Genomic DNA, 11,692 nt, shown 5'->3' with positions numbered 1-11,692 from the left:
TCCAAAAACTACTTGACTACTATTAACCGGGTTTTATACCAGGTTTTATATTATTTTTCTGACTTCAATTATCTAACCTAATTTCTATATTTGGTATTGAAAGGAATGAGAAAAACTACGATGCCTGTATTTCGTCTTACAACATCTTTGCTCCAATACTGATAAGAAAAGGCAAATTATTCTGGTTTATTACATTTAAATGAGAAACATTATTTCGAATTTTTAAGAGACATCAATAAAAATAAAATTCAACTTTTAAATGAGGCTAGATTTGTGAATTCCTAGCTTAGGTGCGTCTATTAAGGTACAACTTATTTCAGCAATTGTAAAAAGCATGCAAAATGAATCTGGCAATGAAGGTCGTTTGTTGTCTTCAAATTTTTTTGTTGGGCCGAATAGAGAGAATTAAGAAGAGCACGAAGGATGTGTTGGATTATCTCTTGCTTCATTTTTACTTGAAGCGATACTGACTCAGGTTCTAATGGGCTTTTCGATTGATGTGCACCGGTGTAGTGGAGTGCACTTGTTTTGCACTTTCTAGCAGAAGTGCAGAAAACTGGATATGTTCTATTGATACTTCTGCTAGAAAGTGTAAAACCAGTGCACTTCACTACACCGGTGAACAGCCATCGAAAACGGTATAGCTGAAATGACTAGATACAGGACACTAGATTATGATTGTCGCTGGCATCAGTGGTAGGAACAAAATTGTTTTGATAAAAAAAAATCAATATTAATTCTTCAAAAGGGATAAAAAGATTTTTGTAAACAATTTCGCTCATTATTCCGCTGCTGTGTTCAATTTCACGAAAAATAAGAATAAACATCTTTACCCTTGGTAGAATCAATTTCAAATGTTTTCTGTGTTGTAATTATAACAAGTTAAGAGAAATCAGCAAAAGTTTGTTTACAACTCTTATTAGCCCTATTCAAAAATGGATATAGAAATAATCCTCTATCGTCGTTTCACAGCGACTCATTTTTGTTTGTTTTAGCCAGCAAAACAGTGACCATTCTCGGCTGGTGTATTTTCAATCAAATAGTAGTGTATTATACTGAATCACGGAGAACTGAATTTTGGTAATTTTTTATTTCCTTGTGCGGTACAAACAAACACTTTCATTTCATCTATTTCATTCATATATATCAATAACAATCAAAAATTTACACGGAGTAAATTCGCTACATTGAATCTATTGGTTTTACACATGATTTTTTGCAATTTGTGATAGCACCTAAACATTATCTCTCACACATAAATATCATGTGAAAACTTGAAATTCATATGGCGTGCATCAAAATTAAAATAATAATTGTAATTTTGATTATTGGGGGCTTCAACCAAATGGTCATTCGCCCGTAATTATAATAGTATAGCACATAGAAATTGGTTCCATGTCAAATTTCTCATTATTTTTCCGTCTGCCTCTTGATAATTTTATGCATTGGACATTTTCGGTCTTTTCCTGTCAAAAAACATGCGGACGAACATGGTCAGGCGATTTAAAAAGTTTGACGTTTGACTCAACTCGCCTGTGCTAATTGCCCCTAGGAACAAATGCAATTTGCGAATGCGATTTAAAGGCAATTTCAATACTTAGACAAATTTTCTGGCGGCTGAAATGGACTTGGTTGTTTTTGCGTTTTTCAAACATGGCGATTCATGTTTGGCTTAAACTTAAAATAGTTTTTTTAAAACGATTGGCGTATTCTCGCTTGTATTTTGTTTGTCTAGTGCACTTCATTTAGCCAACGAATGTGGGAAATTGTGGAATCATGTCTAAATATAGTGGAACAAGATATCTGACCTAAACTCTTAATAAAAGTCAGATTGTGGTAAGTTTTGGTGTGCAATGCCAATTTCACCATTGATTCTTCCAATAGTTCCTAGTGTAGTGATAAGTTTATGTGAGTTGATAATGAATCCGAAAATAAGTAATATTTGTAATTTTCATATAAGGCAATTAGGGCGATTAAATGGCGCGTTCCCTGGGCGATTTGGGGGCGATTTAAGGGCGGGTAGAGCGGCTAAAAAATGACGGCGGCAAATCGCCCAAATGTTGCATTTGAAATAGCCCCCTAATTGCCAGCAATTTGCTGGAAAATTGAAGGGCAATTCGCGCTTCCGAGTTGGCAAATAGCCCCCCGTTAGCCAGCAACTTGCCCTTTTTGACTGGGTGGCGGTTCATGTTTGGCTTAAGTTTAAAATTGTTTTTTTTAAACAATTGGCGTGTTCCCGCTTGTATTTTGTTTAGTGCACTTAATTTAGCCAACGAATGTGGGAAATTGTGGAATCGTGTGTAAGTATAGTGGAACAAGATCTCTGACCTAAAGTATAAATGAAAGTCAGATTGTGGTAAGTTTTGGTGTGCAATACGAATTTCACCATCCATTCTTCCTATAGTCTGGTGGTGATTACCTAGTGTACTGATAAATTTTTGTGAGTAGAATCCGTAGAGTAGTGAATCCGAAACTAAATATTATTTTTGATTTTCATATCAGGCAATGAAGGGCGATTAAATGGCGCGTTCCCTGGGCGATTTAAGGGCGGGTAGAGCGGCAAAAAAATGACGGCGGCAAATCGCTCAAATGTTGCATTTAAAATAGCCCCCTAATTGCCAGCAAATTGCTGGCAAATTGTAGGGCAATTAGCGCATCCGAGTTGGCAAATAGCCCCCCGCTAGCCAGAAACTTGCCCTTTTTGACTGGGTAATTCATAAACATCACATCAGAATAAAAGAGACGGACATAAAAATATGCAAACTATGCATTTTACCAATCTAAAATTCAACTAAACGGTTTGTTGTTTCAAACAGGGCACATTTTTCTGCGTGTACCAAGGATGTGGACCAAAGACAGATAATATACAGAAAACCGAGGGGCAAGCACTAAATCTTCAATACGACGCAGTACCTAAAGTCATACATAATTAGTTACTTTAAGTACCATAAAGTACATTAAGTACCGCAAAGATTCCAAAAAGTACGTGTCAAATTCATTGTACTTGAATTACTGAAACGATTTTCGTACTTTAAATACGCAAAATATTTGAAGTACCATCAACATGTACTTTAATTACTTTAAGTATGTACACATCGATATTAATTACATTAAGTACCTTATTAAGTACAAAAGTAGAATACTTTCATTATTTACTTTAATTGTATTCAAAATACGCTGGTATTTTCAATACAACGCACTCACACCAGCTAGTGCTTGCCCCTCGCCGAAAACAAAACAAACATGCTTCAAAGCGAAAACAATGGGAACACCAATCCTAATCTAGTGTTCTGTATACTCTAAAAAGCGGCCCTTATAGTTCAATATTTTTGTCAATACACAGTATTCACGATATTGTTATAATATTTCAATCCCATTTGAAATCCACATCGTCAATACAACTTTTTTCCATTGCACATACAATACTTTTGGCAATACTCTCTAGTATTTACAAAAATATTGCACGTGTAAGGGTCTCAAAAAGTACACGCCGCACCAACTGCTTCCTAAATGCCGCTGTAAGGTTTCCAGTAAGTTTTTTGTGTAACTAGTACTTGTATTTGCTATTTGCGCTTGAAATTAAATAATGTAGCATCTCCCATTTCAGTTTAAATGCACGAACAATTTTTAAAACGGAATTTGATCGATTAATTTAACCAATTTTATCATAATTAGTTGCGTTTCGGCTTCGCCTCATCAGAAACCGACACTAACTTATTGTCGGAATAGATTAGCGCCGGCTTGACGCAAATCCCTTAAAACTAAAACACACTTTGTGTTTCAATTCAACCCTAGTGAGAAATTTTGGTTTTTACCAAATTTTCCTCCTTAGGGTGAAATATAGCGTAGTGCAATTTTATCAATTCTGTTATCTAAAAATATTTTTTGTATTATACTGAGCGTGGTGAATTGGGCACCACTTGAACCTGGTATAATCAACCTGAACAAAACGTTGCATAACGCAGGTCTGATTTTTGGAACAACATGTGCTCTCATTCAGCCCGTCGGTATGCAAATTCGTGATATTATGCAAGGTCATGGAGCGCGGCCGTTCCCATCAATCGGGAAAGGTCGTATGGAATTGTGGCACTAATAAATTTTGACAAAGTGAACAGGCAGACCCGTTCCATCTAGCCCCTCGGATTCGGTTTCGCCCGTTCGACCGTCGACTTCCAGACCCCGCAGCAGTCACTGGCATCGGGCAACACTGGCGCGTTCGGCGAACCATTCGAACACACGCACACCAGCGCGATTTTGTTTCACTTTTCGAACTTTCAAACTTTTGCTCGCGTTTTGTCTGCGGCCCGTCAGTCAGTGTACGATTTTGGCCTCGCGTTTCTCACGTATATCGCTTCACTCGGATAGGGAAATACAGTGGAAAAACGTACGTCGTCTGTTGGATGGTGAGAAAGAAAGCAAAGCGCACTAGCGACAGCAGAAAGAAGAAGAATCGGGAAAAGATCCTCAAAACTTTGCTAATTTTCGGTTTTTGGTGCGTGCGTGTTTCAATTATCCCGGATAATTCGTGCGCAATTTGTGCAAAAAACCTGCGGAAATCCAGCCTGAAGAGCCAGCCTTTCCCCCGATATGTGCAGCTAGTTGAAATATGAACGGTGAGTGCGTGCGTTTCCAACTTCCAGCCATCCGTCATCCGTGCGGAATTATTCTTGTTTTATTTGAGGCTCCTCCGTCCGACGATTTTTTTTATTTCCCTCCGGCTATTAGTGTAATGTGCTCTGTTTCGGATGTTGATTTTCGATAGTTCTGCGGATACTTTTACAATCGAAAACGGTCATCTGTATCCAGAACATACGATAGAATTAGATTTCCCCGATGGAAACAACTTTCTGCTGGGATGGATGGCATTTTTCCAGTAGAAAATTACCCCCTTATGATTGCAGTGGACTAGCATCATCAAAGTAGGTATCGTTTCTTTTTGTGTGTTGCAGCCTTGCGCTCTTCACCCAGGAGTGAGAAAAGTCTGCCTAACAACTTCTGGTGTACCCTTTGCCCCGTATGCGATGCGGCGTTTTTGGAATGTTTTTCATTGATCGTTTCATAGCGACAGGTTCCGCAGGAAGTTTCCGCTTGCTGTGAAATGACACAGGATGTAAATAGAGTACCTCTACCTATATGTCATCATCCGACAGCGTTGGTCTTTGTTCGTGTGAATGTTTATAATTATGTGCTCCGATGCATGAGAATATTTCGTAATCATTTGCAAACTGATTACAAGTAAATATTGCATACATTGTTCGATTTTGTTGTCAAACAATATTGCTTTGTATCATGTTTCGCATTCACAATTTGAATATTTTTTAGGTTTGAGGTTTCCAGAGACATATTGTGCCTGAACGGTCTGTTTTCAGTGGTCGTAGTCCCATGTCTACGCGTAGTTCTACCGGTTTCGCTACATACCTGGAAGATTGGGTTACTAAATCATGTTGCTTTTATCCTTTTCTGAAATAGCTCCTTTTAAAAATAGGTATCCGCGACCCTATTTGTAACTGTTATGTGCTATACGGTGAAAATCCATTTTTTATCAGTTCCTAGGTGAATTTTATGCTGATAAAACGGGGACATTGACAAAATCGGGACAATGTATTTTCCTTTCTTTTTAATAAACCGAAGCTCTTAGAGTATTCTTTAGTCCCTAGATATAGCCCCATAACCCTATATGATTATTAAGCTTGAACTTCCCTTAAGGGGATCTGAGAATGAAATTAAAAGCAAATCAAAATATTATTGTTGCATATTTTGGATCTCTACGATAAGAAAAATATGCTTAAGAAAGGATTTGCTCGAATTCAGCTTAGTTCGTCTACTAAAGCCCATCAAAATACATTCGTATGAGGCTGACAAAATCGGTCATAAAGCAGATAAAATCAGGTCTTCACTGTATTTCTCCTTAGTGGAGAACAATTTAGGTTAAAACCATTTTTCAACATTAGGAAAAAAAAAAAGGTTTAAAATCATTTTGTGCATGAAGAGCACAAAACCTGTAGCTACACTAGTTATGGAATTGGCGTTTCGACTTAGTCTCATCAGAATCCGACACTAACTTAGTGACAGAACTAAGCTAGCGCCGGATTGATGCTAGCTCCAAAAATGGAGACACAATTTGTGTTCCGGAGCAAACCCAATTATCTAGTCCTGTTACAAAGCAATTTATTAACCCTGTTGACTACATTTGCGTATCTTACGCCAAACCATAATTTTTGTACATTGTTAAAACTGCCGTTCTACGCATAATTGTCGCACATGGGACAAAAATGCTTATAACGGCAGAAAACCTATTCTATCATTTTTTATTATCTCCGTCTCAAATTTCTAATTGTAAAATTGATAATTCAATTTCAAAAAATTGTGTCTAATCATTTTATGAGTGTAGCAAGAGAAGTTAATTATTTATTCAACATCGCTGTCTTGTGGCGATACTGGACTCGCAGAACCTCTGATGTTCCCAATACTTCCGCATTCAACACTTTAAATGTGTAAAGTGCGGTAAGGAGCGTGTATCTTAGAACTACTATCCCGAGGAAATCGCAGAATGATGCTGAAATTGAAATCTTTTTGGATATAATGCTGCCAACTTCAAGGAATGTCCCTCGCGGTTAAATTTCATCTATAAAAAATAGTGTTTCTTGCCCAAATTTTGATGGTTTTTCAGCCGCCAATCTTCCTCGCAAATTTACATGAAATTCCCTCGGACCCTTCCTCGGCGGAAATAACGTCAGAAAATATTCACAACACAACCAGCTGTAGAAAAGAAGATATCTTAATTATTTCCGAGTTCGATCGTTTCAAAGGATGCACTTCCTGCACAATTTTTCGCTCTACAGGAGCGATGGCCAGTCAACTGAGAAAGAACGTTCCTGTTTCAGCAGATGGCTGCCGATATCAACAACTTAAAATATACTACCAGAATGTTAGAGGACTGCGTGCAAAAATTGATGACTTTTTCGTCGCTGTTTCGGAACATGATGTTATTGTTCTTACTGAGACATGGCCGAACGATGAAATCAACTCGCTTCAACTGTTCGGTCCAATGTATACGGTTCATCGCAACGATCGTGACACGACCGGTGCTAGAAAAAAACGGCGGTGGCGGTGTGCTTATCACAGTGTCCAATCGATTGTCGTCCGAACGGAAAACCGGTATTGTCTGCAATCTCAAACAACTTTGGGTAAACATACGTATACGTGTATAGACCTGTGCGCCGCCGCGCCACGCCGCCGCCGCCGGTGATTTTTAACGTACGCCGACGCCGAACGGTAGACCGGCGGCGCGCCGCCGATGCATTTTTCCCGCGCCGACAATTCGCGAACTCTAAAATTGTTGACTCATAATTTTATCCACAAATCTAGGAACATTGTCTATGGACCGAATATACGACGTTAACTGATTCATGATTTATCACATCTTGATCAGTATTTGATATTAGTGGTCGTCAATTGGATTACAAAATTAAAATAATCTTGATATTTTCTCGAAAACCATTATACGACACTCGTTATATAATTCAAAGATCCATTTTTGCTTCGTCAACTGGTTATGATTGTGAGCATATAAGTTTCAATTCACCATTCGTGTGCGTGAAATGATCCACAAATAAAAAAAAACTTCCACTTTCAAGATATATGTGCCTGAAATTTACGATTATATACCTGATCCTAATCTTTGCACGTAATCAATTTAACTGGAACGCAGTTGATTTTTTAACCGATTCTTAATTCCTAATATGCTACACACGATTCACCAGTTGAGCTCGTGAAACTGTTCATGATGTAATTCAGACTATTATTCATGGATTATTCGCTCTGCTTTTTGGTTTTGAAATTTCTATGTGAGCTATTGTGTACAACTGCTAGCAACCAGTCTCATAGGCACGAGCATTAGATACAAAGACATTACTAGGACCTGTAACCCTGTTATTCCTTTGTTAAAATTCAGAGAAATGTTCGGAATTAAATGAAACTGTTCTGAGCAAAATACGTGAAATAATTTAGAAAACTATAAGACACGTGACTCTGTGTAAAAAATCCAACGGTAAGCTCAAGACTAAAATATCACGATAACACGACGAGAATTTACGAAAATCGTTGCAGGTCGTTCAATTCTTGACTGTTTTAGTCAATAAAGTTAATACAAATCAATGTTTCATCGAGTTATGAATTAGAATCATTAAATTATTAAACATATTCAGACACAACCACCTACTAAACATTTGAGTATAATGTCATCTTTTTTTGCGTGAACTAGTTTTGTGAAAGCACAAAAATTATTTTCAATACCAGGTTTATTTATAATTTATTGAATCGTGACCTATTTTAAATTTTTTTTCTCGAGGAATAGTTGAGCAAAGTGATCTTGACTTTTCGCGACGCTGGTGCACAGATGTGGCGAAGCAGAGGGTAAGATTTCTAGTCTCATAAATTATTCATCGTGTGATCTAGCCCCACTCAAGAAAGATTTTCAGTGTCAGTTGCACCAGCCCGGTATCACAGACAAATAAGACGTAACACGAGATGAACTTTCATCACTCGTAGTAAAAAACGGTCGATTTCAATTACAAATCGGTGGCGTTAGTGAAGAGATTTTGACATAGAGCTAAATGCGTTACTTAGTTTCCGCACCCACCCGAAAACGTTACGGTCTTTTTAATCCCATGCAAACCAAAACAAACAATATGGGCCGGAAATGTGAAATTCATTCTTGTCGAAGTGCCCAAGGTGGGAGTTGTTCACAACCATTTCTTAAGTTACAACACGATGCCGATCGGTGAGTAAGCACATAACAGGATGTTAGTAATTTAATTGATTCGGTGTATCGAATGTATGCAATGGATTAGAATTTGTTGGTCCCCGGAACTGCTTGTTTAGTGATCAGTTTCAACCTAACGCGTCAAGTCGTGGAATGATTATGATTGATAATAACTGTATATTTAGGTTTCGTCAGGGTGTAGATCTGTATGATTCCAGCACATCGAGCATACTTTGCACTCAAGATAGAAGCAGATCGTACGTTGTAAGAAAATGTAGTGCCAGGGAATCGTATTTTTTTTATTTTTGATTATAGAGGTTTTAACCTTAAAGCCTCTTTGGGTTAGAAAAATCTCTTAAGAAAAATTTCTAACCCTATGTGCGGGGTCGGGGCTCGAACCCAGGTGCGCTGCGTACAAGGCAATCGATTTACCAACTACGCTACGCCCACCCCCCAGGGAATCGTATTCCTTATCATCGTGGCGATTTTGTACTTACAAGAAGTAAAAGTAAACACCAGCCTGGAAAATGAAGTAATGTGTCTACCTTGAAAACTGTCCTTACACGATCATTAAAAGTGACATTTCTGCGCAGTAATGCCAATAATAACGCTTCGTGTTAGGGTACCTGATATCTGCGGGATTCTAAAACAGCGACGGTAAACAACCCAGGGACAACTTGACAGATAGTGGTTGTTTCATATATGCACCACCAATTTGATGGTGGCGCTAGTATGCCTTCTCTGTATGAGTACCACGAACAACGAAACGAAAAAGTTTCAAGAGAAAAGCGTGTTTCATTACGTATGTTATGAACGCCGTCAATGCGGCTAGAACAACATTTAGAAAAAGCTTATTCCAAAATATGAATAAAGAAAACTATTATTAGAGAATAAATTTATCCCTAACTGAAAACCGTCAGCAAAGTTACATAAATCTTATTATATATTTAGCTGGGAGTCGTTGTTTTTAACAACCAGCTCTCTTCCTTCCTAAACATGTTTTGGTTTTCTTGTTGTGTGAAGTTTGAAATCGTTAAATCATTGGTGCTTTTTATCTCGAGAAATGTAAATAAAAAACATTTTGGCCCATGACCACCAAGCTTAACAATTCGTTTTGAATAGAATTTGTGTTTTTAGCAGAATTCTAGCAGCAAAAAGAAATGGTAGAAATGCTTAAATTGATTATTTTTCACAGATATGGAAAATAATAAATGGGATGCGCCTTTTTCAAATTTTGCTCCATTCGAGCCGCCATGACATCACCAAATCACCCCAAAATTTGCTAATGAATTCCATATATGGGAGCTGTCAATTGTCTCCGGGCTTACGGTAAAGATGACTAAATAGAAACAAATAACAATGAAACGACAATAACAATTAATTTCCTCAAACAAAACAAAAACTGTTTTACCGTTGCTTAATTTCTCAGATATAGAGATATAGAACAATAAATAATTATTATGGGTCATTCAAATACAGTCGTTACTCTGCATTCTTCAAATTTGTCTATTGCAATCATTATTTCATGTGAAGTTGTAGTATGCGACATCGACAATTTTTCTATTTCGTTCTTCAAATTTTACAACTGTAAAAATAGTTCCACCTTTCATTTATTATCTTGCATTTAGCAAGCAGGGTGGCTGGGAACTATTGGAGCTTCAGTTGAAAAAAAAATGTGATATGGTTGCGAGAATTACATTTTGTGCAATGTGTTCAACAGATGTCGCTAGTACATCGTGGGCGATGATTTTTTTAGATTTTCTTTACGCTGTAACGTTTGTTTGTATGTGCTGTGAAGTCTGTTACAATAGAAACCGAAAATTTGGGAAAGGAATTGTACTGTCATGATTTTTTTTAGTTACATAGGCGTCAATACTCGTCACGCCGGCGCGCCGCCGCCGATAGGGTCCAACGGCGTGACGCCGCCAACGCCGCCGCCGCCGACCAAAAATGTCGCTTACGCCGCCGCCGATTAAAAATGCATCGGCGCACACCTCTAATACGTGATACTAGAATATGTGTGGGTGTTGTTTATCTTCCTCCCGACTCAGCCGACGACATAAGCGCTACTCAGAAGCACATTGACTCCGCACTCCACATCGCAAGCTCGCTTGACTCCCAGGCTGTTCATTTACTATTTGGAGACTACAATCAACCTGGCCTGGTTTGAAGAGACACTCACTTAGGGTTTGCTGTCCCCGACGCTTGTGAATCGACGATCTCGAGGTCTAACGTAGCCTTACTAGATAGGATGTCTTTGTTAAACATACAACAAATGTCAACTGTTACTGACCATCGTAATCGAACACTGTTTGTTAACGCGGAAGCTTCACCAAACTGCACTGTTTTGGAAGCACACGAACCATTAGTTGGCATTGATTCACATCATCCTCCGCTACTAGTTTCGCAGACATGTCTACCGCAGGTTCGATTTGACGAATTGACTGAAGACAGAGAGTTAAACTTTTCAAAAACCGACTTCACTGGACTTCTTAGCTCATTGCAGACAATTGACTGGATGTCCATGTTAAATCATGCAACTGATAATGACTTTGCAGTAGAAAGATTTTCGCTTGTCTGAAAACAGCATTTCAGTGTATATGTTCTTGTCAAATCGACGACTACGAGAACTAAAACGCTCAAAGGCAGCTGCACTCCGACATTATACTAATCGACGCAATCCCATGACAAAGCGGGAGTTTACACACGCCAGTAACAACTATAAATCGTACAACCGCTTCCTTTGCTCTTGGCACGTACTGTAGACCCAATCTGACCTCAAGCGGAATCCAAAACGTTTCCGGTCATTTGTGAACGGAAAACGTAAGGAAAATGGGCTCCCCACTACTATGTTCCTTGCAAACAATGACTCAAGTACACCTGGTAGCATATGTAACCTGTTCGCGAATCATTTCTCAAATGTATTCA

At 38.3% G+C, this 11,692-nt stretch overlaps 1 protein-coding gene across 1 annotated transcript in view; it reads left to right on the top strand.

The window, feature by feature from the left end:
- The first annotated feature begins 4,281 nt into the window (after nucleotides 1-4,281).
- LOC131679028 (polycomb protein Sfmbt) overlaps nucleotides 4,282-11,692 on the top strand; it is a 44,912-nt gene continuing 37,501 nt past the window's right edge. The window contains exon 1 of the mRNA XM_058959549.1: nucleotides 4,282-4,613. Coding sequence (XP_058815532.1) covers nucleotides 4,607-4,613 — 7 coding nt within the window. The 5' untranslated portion in view covers nucleotides 4,282-4,606. The remainder of the gene's footprint in view (nucleotides 4,614-11,692) is intronic.

Source organism: Topomyia yanbarensis, chromosome 2 (genome assembly GCF_030247195.1).
Source record: "Topomyia yanbarensis strain Yona2022 chromosome 2, ASM3024719v1, whole genome shotgun sequence".
Classification (NCBI taxonomy): domain Eukaryota; kingdom Metazoa; phylum Arthropoda; class Insecta; order Diptera; family Culicidae; genus Topomyia; species Topomyia yanbarensis.
The sequence above is the reverse complement of the archived record's forward strand: the minus strand, read 5'-3'. Positions and strand labels throughout refer to the sequence as shown.